The sequence below is a fragment of the Pelmatolapia mariae genome, linkage group LG14 (assembly GCF_036321145.2).
Source record: "Pelmatolapia mariae isolate MD_Pm_ZW linkage group LG14, Pm_UMD_F_2, whole genome shotgun sequence".
Lineage (NCBI taxonomy): Eukaryota > Metazoa > Chordata > Actinopteri > Cichliformes > Cichlidae > Pelmatolapia > Pelmatolapia mariae.
This window is the reverse complement of record NC_086239.1, coordinates 33,755,982-33,775,248: the sequence shown is the minus strand read 5'-3', so window position 1 is coordinate 33,775,248 and position 19,267 is coordinate 33,755,982. Positions and strand designations below refer to the sequence as shown.

The window sequence follows — 19,267 nt, the reverse complement described above, 5'->3', positions numbered from 1 at the left end:
AGAGAAAATGCCCCTTTTTACATGTTAAAAAAAGTAGACCAGTAGAAAATAATAGATGTGAAAAAACAGGAACTTTTCTGTGATTTCCCTGTTTATATATTACTTATTTACTTTGGGATAGTATGAATGGCGATGAGGGAAGTCTTTATCAGAAGCCAAAGCTATAAAACTTATAAAAATACAGTTAAAATTTAAACATTTATGCCTTGCTTCACATTTCCTAAAGCCAACCTAGTGGGCTAAATTGGATTCCGTTCTGGCCACCGGGCCTTATGTTTGACACCCTTGATTTAGATGATTTCTCATTCTTGTTGGTAGATTCTCTTAAGCATACTAGTTTATTAACAGATACTCAGTGTTTCAGTCTGGGTTTCAGCCGAACCACTTGAGGACAGTGAGAAACTCATCTTGAAGCTTCATATCAGTTCTAGCCAGTCTCCCTGTTGCTGTACTTTTTTGAATAGGTAAGAGATGGTTTTCCTCAATAAAAGTCATTTGAATGCTCTTCAAAACACTCAAAGCAGGGTTTCACATATCTTTTGCAGTCTCTTCTGTGCAGCGGCTCCACCATAAAAGGCAAAGTCTTAATATTTTTCTGCAGTGACGTTATTCCACTGACAATCTTGCTCATATACTTAGTCCAGGCTGTTATCTGAATGAGGAGCTTAAGACTTTCCTAAATTGCTGCATTTCACAATTATGGATGGCCTTCTGTTCAAACGCTCAAAGTTCTCTTAATGGTTTTGTAAAACAAACAAACAAAAAAATAACAGGTAATGATTGAGAATAGACTGAGACTGAGAATAGACTGAAGTCTTCAGACTGAAGTCTTCAGTCTATTCTCAATCACCCACCAGGGCAGAGTATGCCAGACATTCTGCACTTATTTATTTTTCATGTCCTGTTATTTTTTGTTTTTGTTTATATTGTACTTGGTTGAAGTGATGGCAAATCTACTTTTATAGCAATCAAACAAAGCAACCATTGTGGCCTAATTTCTTGAAGGTTACAAACGTTACTGGATTGCAAACCCAGTAGTATCATGCTGGAATAAATAATTTTACTACTGCATTAAAAGCGAGATAAACATGAAAAACCTCTACCAGGAGTGTTTGGCTCTCTCTAGTGGCCATCTAAGGGCACTAGCATTACAACTATGGGAGCAATATACATATTCAATCCCTGTAATATTCTGGATATTTATAATTGAGCTATTTGTATATATTAGAGCTATTTCTTTTATTATTATTTAACTTTGTACTATATTGTATTATTAAACTTCATTTAATCTGTTACTGTTCTTATTGTTTTGCAGCAACTGTAATCACATAACTTACTTAGGAATGAATAAAGTATTCTGATTCTGCAACATCACTGCAAGAAAAACAGGCATTTCATTGTTCCGGTAATCAGCTTCAAAAGACACTCAGACATCAGTAATAGAATTTTCTGAAACTAAGTACTACAACTAATAACAATTAGCACATAAAAAAGATACGTTGTTGCAGGTGGACTTCGGACCTTTTCAGACCAAAACAGTAACTACCGGAAATAAATCTGTATTACAGCTAAATTTACTTGATGATCGTTACTTTCTACGCGTCCACGACAGGGAATCGACCAGTCGTGCTTCCAGTGGTATTTAAGTCACAACTCCACTCTTTAACAGACATATTTATATGTAGAAATAAAGAGACTTAATAGTATATTTCACATATGGCTGTGGTAAGAATGTTACTATAACTTTGAAAGGTTGCGAATCGCCTCTGTAGATAAGATTAAATATAATTGGATGACCACAGGGTATAATTTTTTGATTGGCTGTAAATGAACTGGTAAAACTGAAATGTTATAACTAGAACGAAAGAAACTTACAACTATAACATCAGTGTTTATTTTAAAATAATTTATATGTCCTCCGAATACAAAAAACATTTTGTTAAAATAAAGTCTTAAACTAACAAACCCGCCTGTTCTTAAGTAACTAACTGCCAATCAGAAACCACGAGCTTGCAAGTTACCAGGCAGATTATGTTAATATATGCAATGCGGCCATCTCTGCAGCTACCATTCTGAGGTAAGAACAACTTGTACGTTTTCCAGAAAATTAAAGAAAACCCGGGACTGATTAACGACCCGTTCTGTAGCTCGATCGCTTCGTAGTCTCTCCGTTACTGTACATTAAATGTGCGGACTGTTTAAGCGTAGCTAAATCGGTACAAAATGTATTTTTTTCTGTAGGTCTCTTCAGATGTAGCCGTTGTTGTTAGTCCCACCCAAAATGGAGCCTGTTCTTCCTTGTTCACAGTAGACTTGAAGGGCTGGACTCAACTAGAAATGGGGGACGGGTGGGTCTACCCAAATAATTCAGGCCCTTAGCGCTTCAAAACCAATGTTCCTAAAAAATGTAAAATGTGGTCCATGTCATTCAGCTTGACAAGTTATGTTTGTCTCAAAGTGCGGCCTTACATTGGGACTATATGAGCGTAATGCTAATGTAGCAGTGCAGTATATGCCCGGGTTTCTACAGCACTGGTTTTTGTGGTATGGTCCGGTTGGGACTGAGAACCTGCGGGGTTAAAATAGGGGGGAATTGAATCTAATATTGATTATACCAAGTAGATTTCTGAATGACTTTACCGAGACATGATTTTTCACCGTGGTTTTTGTGCCGATGTGCGGTTGTATTTAGACACAGTTTTCCGGGCGGCCTTGCCGGCAAACCGCCTTTTCCCTCGTACCCCCGCTGAGAGTCTTGTGTGTCCTTTCTGTGCACGAAGAAACATGCTGCCTTTATTTTGGCTTGCACGCTCTGTCACCCGAGCGAAACGCTGTCTGACGAGCCAAAATTTCAGCTTCAAATGGCCTATGGGCTCTAATTTTTTTCCATGTAGCCCAAAAGTGGCTACTGCAGTACTCCATTGTTGCAGCTTCACAGCTGCTAATACAACGACAAGTATAATATGACATGGATGAAGGTGTGACAGTAGAGACACCCATTCATAAATATACTTAACAATATTGACATTTCTGAAGAAAAGAAAAACTGCAAAAAAATTTAATTCTGAATGCTAGTCTATGATTTTTAGACGTTAAACTACCAATGACATGAGCGTCTCCCCTTCTGTTTTAGCTATTCTATTTATCGTTATGTTTTGTTATTTTAATTAAAATAACACAAATCCTCTTATCTCTGTGGATTGCAGACACCGCGGCTGTCTAAGGAGGGCAGTTATAGTTGTGGTGAAAGGCCTGGCACCTTGCTGCCATGGAGACCAAGCAGGAACCCTCAGCAGTGTGGAGTCAGACTGTTAACAGTGACTCAAGCAACGGCACACAGGTCCACCGTCTTATTTGATTTGTCTGAACAGCTACAGCAGAGTCATACAAACTGAAAAGATGCAAGATGTGTAATAATAATAATTTAAGCATGTTAACAATTGGTCTTTTTGCACACACCCACTTTCTGTCAGCTGGCACAGGTGGCTGCTAAATCGTCAATTAACCACTCACTTTTATGGAAAAGAGTGACCCATCTAAATAAATGTTCCCTGCTCATTAAATCGGATGTAATATTGCTGCAGATGCTTCAAAGCTTTTGTGTTATGTATACACATGTTGCAGGTGCATTTTGAAGGTGGCACTGTGGCCCAAATAGTGTACAGTGGGGATCAGGCAGACAGAGGACAGCAGCAGGTGGTTTATACAGCAGATGGAAACTCCTATACCTCGGTAGAGTCTGCAGAGCACACACTGGTCTACATACACCCTGCAGATGGCACTCAGGTAAGATGGGATCTTAGTCAGAGGAGAGATATTTTTATCTGACATTTTAGGCATGTACATGCCATGTGTAAGTAGGACGATATGCCCTGTTAGGCAGTCAGTGTTTGGTGTTTAATACAAACAGGACACAATGTGTTATGTGTTAACTAGGCTCCTGTTTTATGAGAGCCATTCTTCATCACTTATATAAGACAGTTTGCAAAAAATAATAATTAAAGAGGATATATTATTGCTTTTCCATATTTTCTTTCACATATATACTGGTACAGTGGTCGGTGCTCATATTCGATATGGCCAAAGTTTCAAGTAATGCTGTTGATGTCCAAGTATTCTCTGTGAGCCAAAAGTTCAGGTATCAGACCGCTCTAATAGCTCAGATTCAGGTCATTTTTTTCATGTCTTGGCTCTGTGGTGTCAATTTGCACAGATATTCCTATTACGGATATCACAGGCAAACAGGCCAACTGTTTAAAGTTAAAGAAGTTTGAAATAAAAGGAGGGGAACTGGAACTAAAACAGATGGTTTCAGGCAGTGGATGGATGGCGGCCTGTTCACTTAGGCCATGTGCTGACAACATTATTCACTGCAAAGTACACAGACTCACCTCATTGTTCTTTCAGACCGTGTTTGCTGATCAGCCACAAGTGGCTTACATTCAGCAGGACGGTACAACTCAACAGGTGAGTTTATCAGCTATTGTCAAATTATTCGCTCTCTTTGCACCACGTTGTTTTTAGAGAACCCTTAACCAATTAAATGTCATTTATAGGTCACAGTCCTACTGCCTGGCGGGCAGAACATGAATGCAGCCAATCTGCATGTTCTCAGTAATGTAGCAGATGCGCCACAAGCTATCCTGGAGCCGGTTTCCCAGGTGAGGATGCATTGTTTGTGTGGAGCTGTTTAGCTTTTCAAACAAGTAAATAGCCTTTGTCTGCTTTTGTTTTTAACATCCATTCAGGTACAAAGTAGGGAAACACAAGCACAAACTGTTTCATGAATGATGAGCTTCATCTTTCTAATTGACAAATTCAAGCAGAAACATTATTTTGTAATTCCATTACCAGTTATTGCTGTAACCAGATGCATGCAGTCTTTCTTTTTCTACTGACATACTGCATTGCATAAATAATGACATATGATGGATTAGCAACAAAAATCATCCTGAGAAATCTCACTAGCTAACATTTTCATTTCAGCATCAGTCCCTCAAAAAGAATATAAAAAAATGTTTCCTTACTTTAAAATGACTACGTGATTAGTTTTTACGTGTTTGGAAGACCTATAAACAATTTTAACTTGTGTAAAAATATCAAAGAATGTTGTTACATTGTTTGGAATCCCCCCCCCCTCCCACAGGAGCAGTTGTCTGTGTCCAATTCTCTCACCTCCATGGGTGACATCGCAGACCCTCCTTCTAGTCCTCTTGGGGCCACAGACTCAACAGAGGATTCTGATGAAGATGAGGATGAAGACTCTGAGATGGACGACTGGGAACCGCATCAGCCTCAATCATTTAACCCTCACAACCTCTGTAAGTTAAGTGTTTTCAATAAAAGTCCAATGTTATGGTTATGCTTCCTCATACGGGTTGCCAAAATGCCTTTTTAGATTTTAGTAAAAGTGAGTTTCCTTAAAAGGTTTTCAGTTAGATTTTTTTATACCTATTGCTGGTGACTTTACTCTTTTTTTGTGGTCTGTCAGGGTGCGAGGAGTGTAATATTGCAAACCCCTCAGTTTGTCTGAAGCACGGTCCTCTCCATCCCATCCCCAACCGGCCAGTGATGTCCAAAGCAAGAGCCAGTCTTCCTCTGGTCCTGTACATTGACCGCTTCCTGGGCGGAGTGTTTTCTAAGAGACGCATCCCAAAGCGCACACAGTTTGGTCCTGTGGAGGGGCCACTGGTTCCACAGAACGAGCTGCAGGACCACTACATTCACTTGAAAGTAAGTAATCGCTGCACAGCACTGATATTTACAATATTTATTTACTTGTACTTTCTTGCACTGTTCTATGGAAGAAAAAAATGTAAGTGAGAATTCTGGGAAAATACAGGATACCACAAAGTTTTTATGTCTGTATAAACAGCTCCTAAGCAGGGATTTAAACTGGATTGGTGATCTGTCTTGTTTTTTTTTTTTTTTACTAAGGTGTGTCTGCTGGATGCAGAGAAGGATGGAGAGAAGTCTAATGACATGTGGTTGGACCTTTCTGATGAGGACAGTTGCAACTGGATGATGTTTGTGAGACCTGCTCAGAATCACCTAGAGCAGAACTTGGTGGCCTACCAGTATGGCTCAGAGATATTTTACACAACTATCAAGAATATCCAACCCAAGCAAGAGCTAAAGGTCAATGTTGTTCAGAGCAGAATGCATTCATTTGAGTTTGATTTAACTGCTTTAAGAGGCCGCAAACCAGAACTAATAGGAGAGTCAATCAGTGCAAAACATGAAGGATTTCTAAAGAAACCACTGGAGTTTGTCTTTTTAATGAGATTTTCCATTGCAGGTCTGGTATGCAGCATCATATGCAGAGTTTGTAAATCAAAAAATTCATGATGTTACAGAAGAAGAGAGAAAAGGTGAGTCTCAGCACTCCGTCTTGACTTTTCTTAATATTAACACCATGCCTCTGTCCTGCTTATTTTAATCAGAAGTATTAAACTATCAGAAAGGTGACGTGTTATTGTTTTTGTCGCGGTTCCTTCTGTTTCTCACTTTCTCCTGTTTCTACAGTGCTTCGGGAGCAAGAGAAGAACTGGCCTTGTTATGAGTGTAACCGTCGCTTTGTGAGCTCTGAACAACTGCAGCAACATCTCAATATGCACGATGACAAATTAAACTCTGTTACCAGGTAAAACATTTTTTTTATCACCTTAAGTCAAATTGTTCTTTTTATTTTTAATGCATTCAGCCCCGATCACGTCTTCACTGTTGTTTGAATCGCACAGGTCCAGAGGCCGGGGCCGAGGAAGAGGCAGGAAGAGGTTCGGGACAGGAAGAAGACCTGGACGCCCACCTAAATTTATACGTTTGGATCCACCAGTAGATACTAGTGGAGAGAAGACAACAGTAAGTGGCGCATTAATACATGCTGTGTTGATTAATGGAGTAGGTCAAGATTTAACAATGATTTGAGATATTTTATAGACAGTGATTCTTTGGAAAGTTACAGATTAAGATATTATGAAGCAATTATTTGAAATCCTAATGCATAAAATACTTGATGAGACAAAAGTCGTTTGTACTTTTGTCTTAGAGCAAAGTAAAAGAACTAAAATGTTAACTCATCAAATCATAACATTAGTCAAAAATGCTAAATAGGGAAATGATGAGCAGGAAGACTAAATGACAATATCCCCTTTATCTTTTTATTAGGAAATGCTCGAATTGACAGAGAAACCAGTGGAAGACCACGCAGAGGGAGCTCAGAATGGGCTCAAGGTGGTGGAGATAGAGTCAGAAGGGGAGGTTGGGACAGAGACAGAGAGTCAGCTTATACCTCCTGCTGGGGAACCCGTTCCAGAGTCTGTAGCGCCGCCCCCCAGTACAGACCTGCCTATTCCATTAAAGGAGGATCTGGCACAGAGTGTCCAATCAGATGCTCATCTCACATCGCAAGACATGCGTCGTGCCAAGAGAATACGGGTAAAACTGGAGATTCTGTCTGCTTAAAGGCAACATTTACCTTTTTATTTAGCTTATGTGGTGCCATAGTGCCCATGCTTGCTTTACAACAGTGTGTCTCTCTTCCTCAATTCCTGCTTCCCTCACAGATGGATGTGCAGGTAGGTGGAACCTGGAGGATGACAGAAAAACACAAGGTTCAGGGATTCTTTTTGTCATTTTCCATAGTTTAATGTTTTTCTCAGGAGATACCCTCCTCTGGCACACTCCACTGCATCTGTCAGCCTCTTTGTGTGTCTTAGCTGATTTCAGAAAACATTGCTGAGGTATCTGCTAGTAGATCTCTGTCTCTCTCTTTTGCAGAATGCAGCGCTGCAGCACCTTTTTATCAGGAAGAGTTTCCGTCCTTTTAAATGCACCCACTGTGGGAAGGCCTTCCGGGACAAAGACAAGCTGGAACAGCACCTGCGAGTCCATGGTCGGGAAGCCTACACCTTTTCCTGCCACATTTGCAGCAAGAGCTTCACGACTGATTCAGCCCTGGATGATCATCTCCTGGTGCACACAGAGAATCGCTCCTATTCTTGTCTCCTGTGCCCAGAAACTTTTGAAAGGCTGGACCTGCTCAAAGACCATGTAGGCGTCCATGCTGTGGATGGCTTCTTTGCTTGTCCTACGTGCAAGAAGACATTTAGTGATTTCATCCAGGTTAGTTAAAACAGTGATTTTTAAATTAGCTAACAGCTAGCCTTCAGAGCTAACAGAATTCGTTGGACATGACCTTAGCTAACATGTGACATTTTAGCTGACCAACAATTGTACAGCTCTGACCTTGTACCTGAAATATTTTTCTGTTCTTGTTTAAAAAAGTCTTTTGTCATACAAGGTGAGATGAAAAAAAAATCAGACTCCACCTGCTTTTAACTTTGGCTACAGTTCCTACGACTTGCTCCTGGTAGAATTTTCTTTTGAAGACAAGGAAGAGAAAGAAGGTTGTTTTCACTAAATATTTGCTCCCACGGTGTGTGCGTGTGTGTGAATGCTAGATTTAAAAAGATAAAAGTGCTGTATGAATGTTTGACTGAATAGTAGAAAGTGTTTTGAGTGCTCAAATTATGTAGAAAGATGCTATATAAGTTTCATTCCATTTACCTGAGCCCATTTTAGGCGTGAAATCTGTGGTTTCACACTGTAGACTCAGACCTCATCACTGGTGATTATTTTCAACAGGAAGGTCGGGTCGGTTTGACAGAGAATTTCGTGTTTGTTCCTTTACTTGAGTTTGAGGTCCTTAGTGAAATTACAAGGTGTCAGAATGAGACTTCCAGGCATTGATACAAGTGTAGAGCATCCAGAGCAGGTTGTTGCTGCAGAAAGAGAAAACCTTTAAGGGGGCATTCAAATTTAAATTAGGTACAGCTTTTGGTTTCATGGGCATAGTCACTAAACATGTTGATCAGACCTACTTTCATGTCTATGGTTTGCAAAGAATAAACAAAAAAAAAAGGTTTGTGAATTAAGCCATATTAGCCTATAAAAGCTATTTGAAATAGCCTCGTGTTTTTTTTTTTTGTTTTTTTTTTAATTCTCCTTACAAGCAGCTCTGAACAGGTGGATTTAAAGCTGAATGTTTTCTTCAATTAGTAGGTCAAGGTTAAAGATGGCCCATTTCCAAGCACATTGATGTTTTTGTGACTAAAACGTTTAATGCTGTTATGAGGTTTCAGATGTCTTTACAGACATATAGACACTCAGTTCTAGACCACAAACTATGCCTTTCTTTTAGGTAAAGAAGCACATCCGCTGCTTCCATTCAGAGAAGAACTTCCAGTGCCCAGACTGTGACAAGGCCTTCTGTCGACCTGACAAGCTGCGCTTGCACATGTTGCGCCACTCTGACCGCAAGGACTTCCTGTGCTCAACATGTGGCAAACAGTTCAAGGTAAGATTAAAAGGAACAGCATTGAGAGATAACACTTCATAAGGTTAGTTTATAGTTATGTGTTCTAATCTGACATTTTCTTGTCATAATAAGAGAAAAGATAAGCTGCGGGAGCACATGCAGCGGATGCACAATCCTGACAGAGAGGCCAAGAAGGCTGACCGGATCCACCGCTCCAAAACCCTCAAACTAAAGGTCCCCACCACTGACTTTGAGAGCTTCATGTTCAAATGCAGAGTGTGCATGATGGGATTCAGACGCAGAGGAATGCTGGTGAGCTACAACTCATGGAGAGATTTTAACCTGATATTGAATTCCACTGGTTGTGACTCTTATTCTTCTGGTTACAGGTTAATCATTTGTCCAAGCGTCATCCAGAGATGCGTATTGATGACGTGCCTGAGCTAACGCTGCCAATTATCAAGCCCAACAGGGACTACTTCTGCCAGTACTGTGACAAGGTTTGTTAATCCCCCCCTTTCTGTCCACAGGGAGCTTGGGGATGGACTCATTTGTTTATTTTAAAGTATAGCCTGTTGTCCATCTATGCATTTATCAAATTGTGGTTGTGGAGGGGCTGGATCCTGTCTGGGTTGTCATAGGGCAGGTCACATCAGTTTGTTTCCGATGGCAAGTAATCAGCTTTCAGTCTCATATAAATTGAGTTTTTAAACCAAAAACAACAAATTATTGGATAATTCTTCTTTCACTACCAGCAGAGGTGTTTTATGTTCTTAGTTTTCCAATATATATCATCGGTTACATGTCTAAATATGTTTGTTTGGCGCTTAATAGACTGAGTTACCAAAGATTTTCAAAAGTTGCCATGGGAAACAACAACTAAAATAACTTCATGTGTCCACCTCGGTGTCATTTTTAATCACTCTTAACTGGAGCTAAAGCCAATAACTACACCTCATTATTGCCATTGTTTTATCTATGAGTAAATGCCAGGTGTACCAATTCCCACTGGAGTCAAGCACCGGATATTAATTGGTGCCAGTTTGTTTGTGTCGGTGTGAAAGGGTCCTAAATCTATCAAATGAACTGATCTCTACAGGTGTATAAGAGTGCCAGTAAGAGAAAAGCTCACATACTGAAAAACCATCCAGGGGCAGAATTGCCTCCCAGCATCCGTAAGTTACGCCCAGCTGCTCCTGGTGAGCCAGACCCTATGTTGAGCACACACACACAGCTGACAGGTACCATTGCTACTGCACCAGTCTGCTGTCCACACTGCTCCAAACAGTACAGCAGCAAGGTAAGTGAAGTTTTATCAAAGAAGAAATTTGTTACCATAGAGATTGTTTGTAGTAATCACAATAAAGTGTGCTTTTTTTTTTTTCTTTTTTAGACTAAGATGGTTCAACATATCAGGAAAAAGCATCCAGAGTTTGCTCAGCTAGCCAACACCATCCCGACTACAGCAGTGATCAGTAGCACTCCTGCGGTCATCAGTACAGATGGTACCACAGCTGAGGCTGTAGTGGTAAGAAAAGAAAAAACAAAAACATAAGGAGGATATTGCCTTACATGGATAAATGAAAAGTTTGCCTATAGGAAATTTCATAATATTAAATGTATGGATTTTCTTTTCTTCACAGACCACAGATCTGTTGACCCAGGCTATGACAGAACTTTCTCAAACACTAACCACAGACTATAGAACAGCACAGGGGGATTACCAGAGGATCCAGTACATTCCTGTCTCTCAGGCAGGAGGTACTTTGTCCCAGCCACAGCACATTCAACTTCAGGTGGTCCAGGTCGCGCCGGTAAGCATGAAAGTCTAATCTACATTATTTAAAAAGTTCATAGATGCTTAGGAAGCTGATAATCTCGATAGTATGCTGCCTAAAAGAATGCAGTTGTTCCATAAACTGCCAACATGCTGGTGTAAACTCTGGTCTAGTTCCAGAAATGAGGCTTATATATGGTTACCTGATCAAAAGAAGAATTTTCTCTCATTATCTAATTAAGTTGACCTTGTTGATTTAAGGGTTCAAACTAGGAATTTTGAAGCTTTTGTTACTTTCTTTGTGGTTTTTGAGTTTGTAATTAGAGCTGAAAATAACTACCAGCTACTGTGAAAATTCTGGAAAATTACTGCTTTCAGTTGTAGTTTTTGCTTCTAAAGAACCTTTCAGTCTTTGTGTGTGAAACTATGCAAGCAAAATAGTTACAGTGTTTGCTATGTATCATTTATGTATAAGTAATATTATCTGTTTTCCAGGCTTCCTCCCCACATTCCCAGCACCCAACAGTAGATGTGAACCAGCTACACGACCCTCATGGTTACAGTCAGCACCCAATCCAGGTGCAACACATTCAGGTTACTGAGCCCTCAAGCTCTGGACAAGGTGCCACCCAGGTGAACCCATACTGACTCTGGGGATAATTTTAAGCTAAATTAATTAGTTATTGTATTTGAGGACTCATTTATAACAAATAAGTAGTTTGTGTGACAAGTCGTTTTGAAACTTCAGTGTATTTGGGTAATTAGGTGTCTTTCTGCATGTTAGCGAAACCCTGTAACTAGAGTTGGATGTCTCGAGACCGGTCTCGAGACCACTTTTACGTGGTCTTGGTCTCGTCTTGGTCTCGACGGACTTTTGTCTTGGTCTCGGTCTTGGTCTCGCTGTTTCGGTCTTGCGTTCTCAAATCGACATAGTGTTCAGGAGATTTGGAGTCAACCATCAGCGGAGCGGGGGGGTGGCTTACTGCGCTTAAGCCCGGGTCATTTTTTCAGAAGCATGGGGTTTTTTGGAGTGTAATTTGTTAGTTAGATGCCTGGCTGACAACTGTATAAAACAAAAACAACACACGAAGCACAGAGCGCACCGTCGTAAATTCCCCCTAATTTTGGTATGATCCGAGCTCAGGCACTAGGCGACTGAGCACAGCACCCATGTGAGCGAGGGGGGAGAAGCTGCTGCCTGCGAGTTTGCTGCAGACAGAGGAGAGCTTAAGTTTGACCAGGTATCAAAGCAAATCATTCGTACTGAACTAATAATGTAAATATGACGGTGTATCACAAAAGATTGATATCAAACTGATCAGTTGGTTGCGTTACGTACTCTTCGAGTGAATCAACAAATGGATAAATAAAAAGCCGAACAACAATGCTGATTTTTTTTTAGAGAGTCTTAGCTTACATTTCATATTTTCAGTTGTTACCCTCCACGGCTAAACAAACTCTCTAAATCGGTTTCAATTGTGTACTGATGAACACAACAATGGACATAAGGAGCTTCTTTCAAAGAAAAAACTCAGGTAGATGTTATTTTATATATTATGCTTTGTATGTTGTTCAGTATATCTATGCAAAACATGAGGAATTTCAATACACAGCAGTATATTCACAGTTGAAACCAGATATTTACATACGCTTTAGGGAGAAAACATAAAAACCTATTTTTACTGTTCAATTTAGAGTAAACTTTTGTTTTAGATAAATAAATGTTGAAATATCTTTTGAATTAGTTAAATGTCAGAATAAAAAGAGGGAGCTGTCTATTTTAATCACTTTCATCAAATGTAGGAGTACATATACACTAAGTTTATTGTTCATTAATAAGAAAACTCCAGACGATTCCATTCTGAGCTGAAGAAGCTTCTGATAGGTTAGTAGAGTCCATGTGAGTAAATTGGTGGCACACCTGTGGATACATATAAGGCAAAACACAGAGCCTGTTTCTTTGAAATGGGAAAATCAAGAGATGTCAACCAAAACACCAGGAAAAGAATTGTGGAGCTCCGTAAGTGTGGCTCAATTTTGAATACAATTTGGTGCCATTTGCAATTAAGAAATACAGACAATTTCTCTCTTTACTCTTAAAGTTAACAAATATGTTTTTTATATTTATCAATCTAAAAAAATAAACATTTAGTCTGATTTGATGTTACAATTAAAAAAGCGTTTGTGTTTTTATCTGAAGAGTATGTAAATATCTGGTTTCAACTGTATATTTGATGATGTTGGTGTTTGGCTTGATTGTCAGCACAAAGAGGGAGAGAGAGGAACAGAGAGGGAGAGAGAGGAACAGAGAGGGAGAGAGACGAGAATGAGGACAGAACAGAGATGGAACAAGAGCAGGTGAGACACACATGTTAGTCAAATGCTTGTTTGCCAAAACTCGTCAGAACATGTATCTAGTACCTAGTGTTTCTTTTTAGATACCATTTCTTACTTTTAAAATTCTATATTTATTAAGTTATGCAGGCTTGTTTGCACAACAAGGCTAAATAATTATATAAACTTTTCAGAATCTAAATAGTGTACTTTGGTAGAATTAAAAAATAAGTGTAGTGCAGGTCTATGATGATTTTCAGTGCTACTATCATCTAGTTCTGATTCTGGTTCTGTCTTGGTTACTGTTGTAGTCCTGTTTTAATTCCGGATCAGTTCTGGGTCTGGTTGAATTGGGGTTTAGTCCCTGTGTCTTGATACAGGCCCGACTTTGTTCTGCCTTGCTGCTTAATTAAAAAACTAGTTTAAGGTGTCCTGCATATGTATATAGAAGTGTGTGTGTGTGTGTGTGTGTGTGTGTGTATATGTGTGTGTGTGTGTATATATGTATATCCCTTTCTGTGCCCCGCTCATGTATTGACCCATGTGCCTGTTCATGTTAGCCGATATGATGCCTGACAGGAGCTTCCATGTAGTACTGAGGCAGGTTATTGGTCGGTAGTTGGGTGGGACCGGTCCCTTCTTGGGGTCCTTGGGGATCAGGACCGTCCGACCTTCGGTTAGCCATTCCGGGTGTCTCTCGTTAACTAGCAGCTGGTTCATTTGTGCTGCCAGACGCTCGTGGAGTGCAGTCAGGGCCCTGGTGCTGTCCAACTCTTCATACTGGAGACCCTTTCTTGGATATCTGCCACTGTGATGTTTACTGGACCCTGTTCAGGGAGGTCGCTATGGTCTGCCCTCAGATCCACTAGCCACTGAGCATTGCCATTATGGGTTGCGTCCTTCTCCCATATGCTCTTCCAGTATTGCTCCGTCTCCAGCCTTGGTGGTGCTGTTCTCTTATTGTTCCCTTGCCACTGAGAGTACACCTTTGCTGGTTCTGTGGAGAACAGCTGGTTTATTCTCCTGCCTTCTATCTCTCTGGTGTACCTCCTCAAGCGGCTGGCCAAGGCTGTGAGTCTTTGCTTGGCAGTTTCCAAGGCCTCAGGTATGGACAGCTTGCTGTATTTCTTATGCACCTTCTTTGTCGCGCCTTTCTGCAACTCCGTTAGTTGGCTAACCTCCCTTCGTGCTACTTTGATCTTGCCTTCTAGCCTCCTTCTCCATGGAGGGTACTGCCCCTTGTGGCTGTTCAACTTGTAGCCAAGCATCTCACTGATCACTGCTGCCATACTGTAGATCAGCTTGTTAGTGTCGGTAATCGTAGTTGTAGGTATCATCCGTAGTGCTGCATTAACATCATCTAGCAGACCTTCTGAGGGTACTTCACGTAATCTTGGTAACCGGCTACGGGGATCCAGGTTTCCTGTGCACAGCCTGGATTGATTACAAGAAGGCCTATGACTCAATGCCCCACAGCTGGATACTGGAATGCCTAGAATTGTACAAGATCAACAGGACCCTAAGAGCCTTCATCAGGAACTCAATGGGAATGTGGTGTACAACACTAGAGGCCAACTCCAAGCCCATAGCACAAGTCACCATCAAGTGCGGGATCTACCAAGGAGATGCTCTGTCCCCACTGCTGTTCTGCATAGGCCTGAACCCCCTCAGTGAGATCATTAACAAGACTGGCTACGGATACCGACTACGAAACGGAGCGGTTGTCAGCCACCTCCTGTACATGGATGACATCAAGCTATGCCAAGAGTGAACAAGACATCGATTCACTGATCCACACTACCAGGCTATACAGCAATGACATTGGAATGTCGTTCGGACTGGAGAAGTGTAGTCGGATGGTAACAAAGAGAGGGAAGGTAGTCAGAACTGAGGGGATTGAACTACCAGAAGGCAACATTGCAGACATAGAGGACAGTTACAAGTACCTGGGGATCCTGCAGGCAAATGGGAACCATGAAGAGGCTGCTAGGAAAGCTGCAACCACCAAGTACCTGCAGAGGGTGAGGCAAGTCCTGAGGAGTCAGCTGAACTGTAAGAACAAGATCCGGGCCATCAACACCTACGCCCTGCCCGTGATCAGGTACCCTGCTGGGGTAATAGGCTGGCCAAAGGAGGAGATAGAAGCCACTGACATAAAGACAAGAAAGCTCCTGACCATACATGGAGGGTTTCACCCCAAGTCCAGCACCCTGAGGCTGTACGCTAAGCGGAAGGAAGGGGGCCGGGGACTGGTGAGTGTCAGCACCACAGTCCAGGATGAGACAAGAAACATTCACGAATACATCACGAAGATGGCCCCAACTGACAGCGTGCTCAGTGAATACCTCAGGCATCAGAAACCCAAGAAAGAGGAGGAAGGCGAGGAACCATCATGGAAGGACAGGCCCCTGCACGGTATGTACCACCGGCAGATAGAGGAGGTGGCTGATATCCAGAAATCCTACCAGTGGCTGAACAAAGCTGGACTGAAAGACAGCACAGAGGCACTAATCATGGCAGCACAAGAACAAGCTCTGAGTACAAGATCCATAGAGGCTGGGGTCTATCACACCAGGCAAGACCCCAGGTGCAGGCTGTGTAAAGATGCCCCAGAGACAATCCAGCACATAACAGCAGGGTCCAAGATGCTAGCAGGCAAGGCATACATGGAACGCCATAACCAAGTGGCCGGCATAGTATACAGAAACATCTGTGCCGAGTATAACCTGGAAGTCCCGAGGTCAAAATGGGAGATGTCCCCAAGGGTGATGGAGAATGACCGAGCTAAGATCCTGTGGGACTTCCAGATACAGACGGACAAAATGGTGGTGGCTAACCAACCGGACATAGTGGTGGTAGACAAACAGGAGAAGACGGCTGTAGTGATCGATGTAGCGGTTCCGAATGACAGCAATATCAGGAAGAAGGAACACGAGAAGCTGGAGAAATACCAAGGGCTCAGAGAAGAGCTCGAGAGGATGTGGAGGGTGAAGGTAACGGTGGTCCCCGTGGTAATCGGCGCACTAGGTGCGGTGACTCCCAAGCTAGGCGAGTGGCTCCAGCAGATCCCGGGAACAACATCGGAGATCTCTGTCCAGAAGAGCACAGTCCTGGGAACAGCTAAGATACTGCGCAGGACCCTCAAGCTCCCAGGCCTCTGGTAGAGGACCCGAGCTTGAAGGATAAACCGCCCGTAGGGGCGTGCTGGGTGTTTTTGAAGTCATTCTTTTTTTGAACAAAACTCAAAACAGAGCCTAATAATCTTTCAGTCATTTCTACCCTCACTTAATTTCCTTTCGCTGCTCAGCTCTCACACAGTGGCTCAGTTATGCTCCAATCCCTCCATATTGTGGCCAATCACATGCGAGGATATAGGATAATATCATTATGTGAAAAACAGAGAGGGTGAGAGACGCGACAGTCAAGTGGAGCGTGCATCTGTCCTCTCAGTAAGTGAGTGAGACAGTAGACAGCGGTGAGGAGGGCTGTGCGAAAGCAAAAACACATAAATATGCCTGACACCCGTAAACGAAGCAGCATCTGGCTGCAGTTTAAAGACTTTTTTTGTCTCGGTCTTGGTCTTGGTCTCGTCTCAACTTGATCTTGGTCTTGGTCTTGGTCTTGTCTTGGGGCGATCGTGGCTCAAGAGTTGGGAGTTCGCCTTGTAATCGGAAGGTTGCCGGTTCGAGCCCCGGCTTGGACAGTCTCGGTCGTTGTGTCCTTGGGCAAGACACTTCACCCGTTGCCTACTGGTGGTGGTCAGAGGGCCCGGTGGCGCCAGTGTCCGGCAGCCTCGCCTCTGTCAGTGCGCCCCAGGGTGGCTGTGGCTACAATGTAGCTTGCCATCACCAGTGTGTGAATGGGTGGATGACTGGATATGTAAAGCGCTTTGGTGTCCTTAGGGACTATTAAAGCGCTATATAAATTCAGGCCATTTACCATTTACCATTTGGTCTCGATACCCTCTGGTCTTGGTCTTGTCTTGGTCTCGATACCCTCTGGTCTTGGTCTTGTCTTGGTCTCAATACCCTCTGGTCTTGGTCTTGTCTTGGTCTCGGATTAGGCGGTCTTGACTACAAATCTACCTGTAACCACCATAATGTTAATCGCGAATCTCTTTTTCTGGTTTTCAGGTTACTGGTCAGCCCCTCAGCCCCACCTCCCAGCAGACTAGTCAGGAGCTGAGCCCTGCCCAACTGACTCCTGTCACTTTAGCCCAGAGCCACACCCTCCAGACAAGCAGCACCCAGCAGCAGGGGACGGTGCAGCACGCTTACATACCGGGAAACTGGAACTACCGAGGCTACTGTAAGTACCATAACCAGTCACGTGCTGTATGTTTTGATGCTTCTGTGCTCTGTGATTACCAGTCAAAACCATAAATTCCTGTTCTTCCAGCGTCTGAAATCCAGATGATGGCACTACCTCATGCACAGTATGTGATAGCTGAGGCTAGCACTCCTGTATCTGGAGTCAGCAGCAACCAGGTGAAAACGGTGAGTGAATTTGATATTTGTTAGATGAAAATGACAGTTGAATTTGAAATACTACACAATGAGCACATGTTTTTATATTCAGTGCTCCATACTTGAAAGTGTTGCTTAACAGTAGATGATGCTTCATAATTTACAGTTAAAAAGCTGGATTACGTAAATATGCTGTAAAAATAGGAGGCAGAAACTTGAAACCTGCTTTTTCCTAGTCAAAGGAAAAAGAAAAAAGATTTATTGTGTAACTTGAAATGTTATCATCCCAATAGACACACTACGTGATCTCTGAGGGTCAGACTGAGCTTGAGACGAAACAGACTCTTCCTCAGAGCACAACCCAGACACACACCGAACCACTGGAGCAGCAGCCGACGAATCAGCAAGCTACCACACAGTACATCATCACCACAACCACAAATGGTAGTGGCACTAGTGAAGTTCACATCACTAAGCCCTGAACTGTGCAGTGATGTTACGTTGCAAAGCCAGTGCAGACTCACGGACTAATCTTGCATGTTGTCCACAGCAGCTTGTACGCACATGAATAAACAAATACCTTGTCATGTGATCATGCCACTGTCACGTGTGTATATACAGAGATGAAATGCATCAACACAGTTTTATGTGTCTGTAAAGTGTTAAATGTTGTGTTGCAAGCTGCCAGAACTTTATGAGAAAAATAAAGTCAGTCGACAGTAAAAAATGTGATGCTTTTATTTTGGACAGATTTTAAATTAAAAAAAACCCCTAACCTAATTACATGTTTTAAAAAAAGATACTGGGATTGAAACTGCTAATACTTGAGTTATTGAAGTGATGGGAAGCTTCTACAGATTTGATATCCCATTTTGCATATCTGTAATTTTGCACACATTCCTTAAAGTATTTGTAAAAAATAAATTAAAAAAAAAAAAAAAAGAATATGGAATAAATATTCCAAAATGTCAGAAATGGGTCATGGTCCTAACACATTTGTTACATGTTATCTGTTATCCTAGAATATTGTTTGATTTTACTCTGTTGAACTCTGTTACTTTTTGCTATGTGGTTGTTTTTATTTTTACAGTCTGGACTGACTTGATAATCAGAAATTTCCAGTGAGTTATTTTACTCATTATTTGTCTTTGTTACCATACCTCTGTTTAGTAAAGTTTAGAAAAGTAAATACAAACTGTTCCATTCTTTGAAGATACTTTATTGACTTTAGATGCCAGTTGTCATTGTCATAACTGACACCTAAAGGCAGTTCATACCTAAATGATGTTTGGTTTTATAATGCAACGATCTTGGAGATACAATTGCTGTTAGACTTTAAATAATCTGGAAATAACCTGGAAACCTTGAACA

General features: G+C 41.7%; 1 protein-coding gene across 3 annotated transcripts; it reads left to right on the top strand.

Moving 5' to 3' along the window:
- The first annotated feature begins 1,917 nt into the window (after nucleotides 1–1,917).
- On the top strand, nucleotides 1,918–19,050 carry prdm10 (PR domain containing 10). 3 transcript variants are annotated; one of them, XM_063493352.1, is made up of 23 exons: nucleotides 1,918–2,077; nucleotides 3,207–3,340; nucleotides 3,625–3,786; nucleotides 4,408–4,467; nucleotides 4,557–4,661; nucleotides 5,147–5,321; nucleotides 5,492–5,733; nucleotides 5,938–6,138; nucleotides 6,299–6,371; nucleotides 6,526–6,643; nucleotides 6,741–6,861; nucleotides 7,168–7,437; nucleotides 7,780–8,124; nucleotides 9,203–9,358; nucleotides 9,452–9,631; nucleotides 9,709–9,819; nucleotides 10,419–10,619; nucleotides 10,713–10,847; nucleotides 10,963–11,133; nucleotides 11,592–11,729; nucleotides 17,564–17,738; nucleotides 17,829–17,926; nucleotides 18,190–19,050. In XM_063493352.1, the coding sequence occupies exons 2-23, from the start codon at nucleotides 3,269–3,271 to the stop codon at nucleotides 18,376–18,378; spliced, it is 3,498 nt and encodes a 1,165-aa protein (XP_063349422.1). In that variant the 5' UTR covers nucleotides 1,918–2,077; nucleotides 3,207–3,268; the 3' UTR covers nucleotides 18,379–19,050. The 3 variants fall into 3 exon arrangements, with proteins under 3 accessions (XP_063349422.1, XP_063349423.1, XP_063349424.1); XM_063493353.1 differs by having other exon boundaries at nucleotides 1,918–2,348; XM_063493354.2 differs by lacking the exon at nucleotides 1,918–2,077 and adding an exon at nucleotides 2,756–2,978.
- Nucleotides 19,051–19,267: the final 217 nt, after the last annotated feature.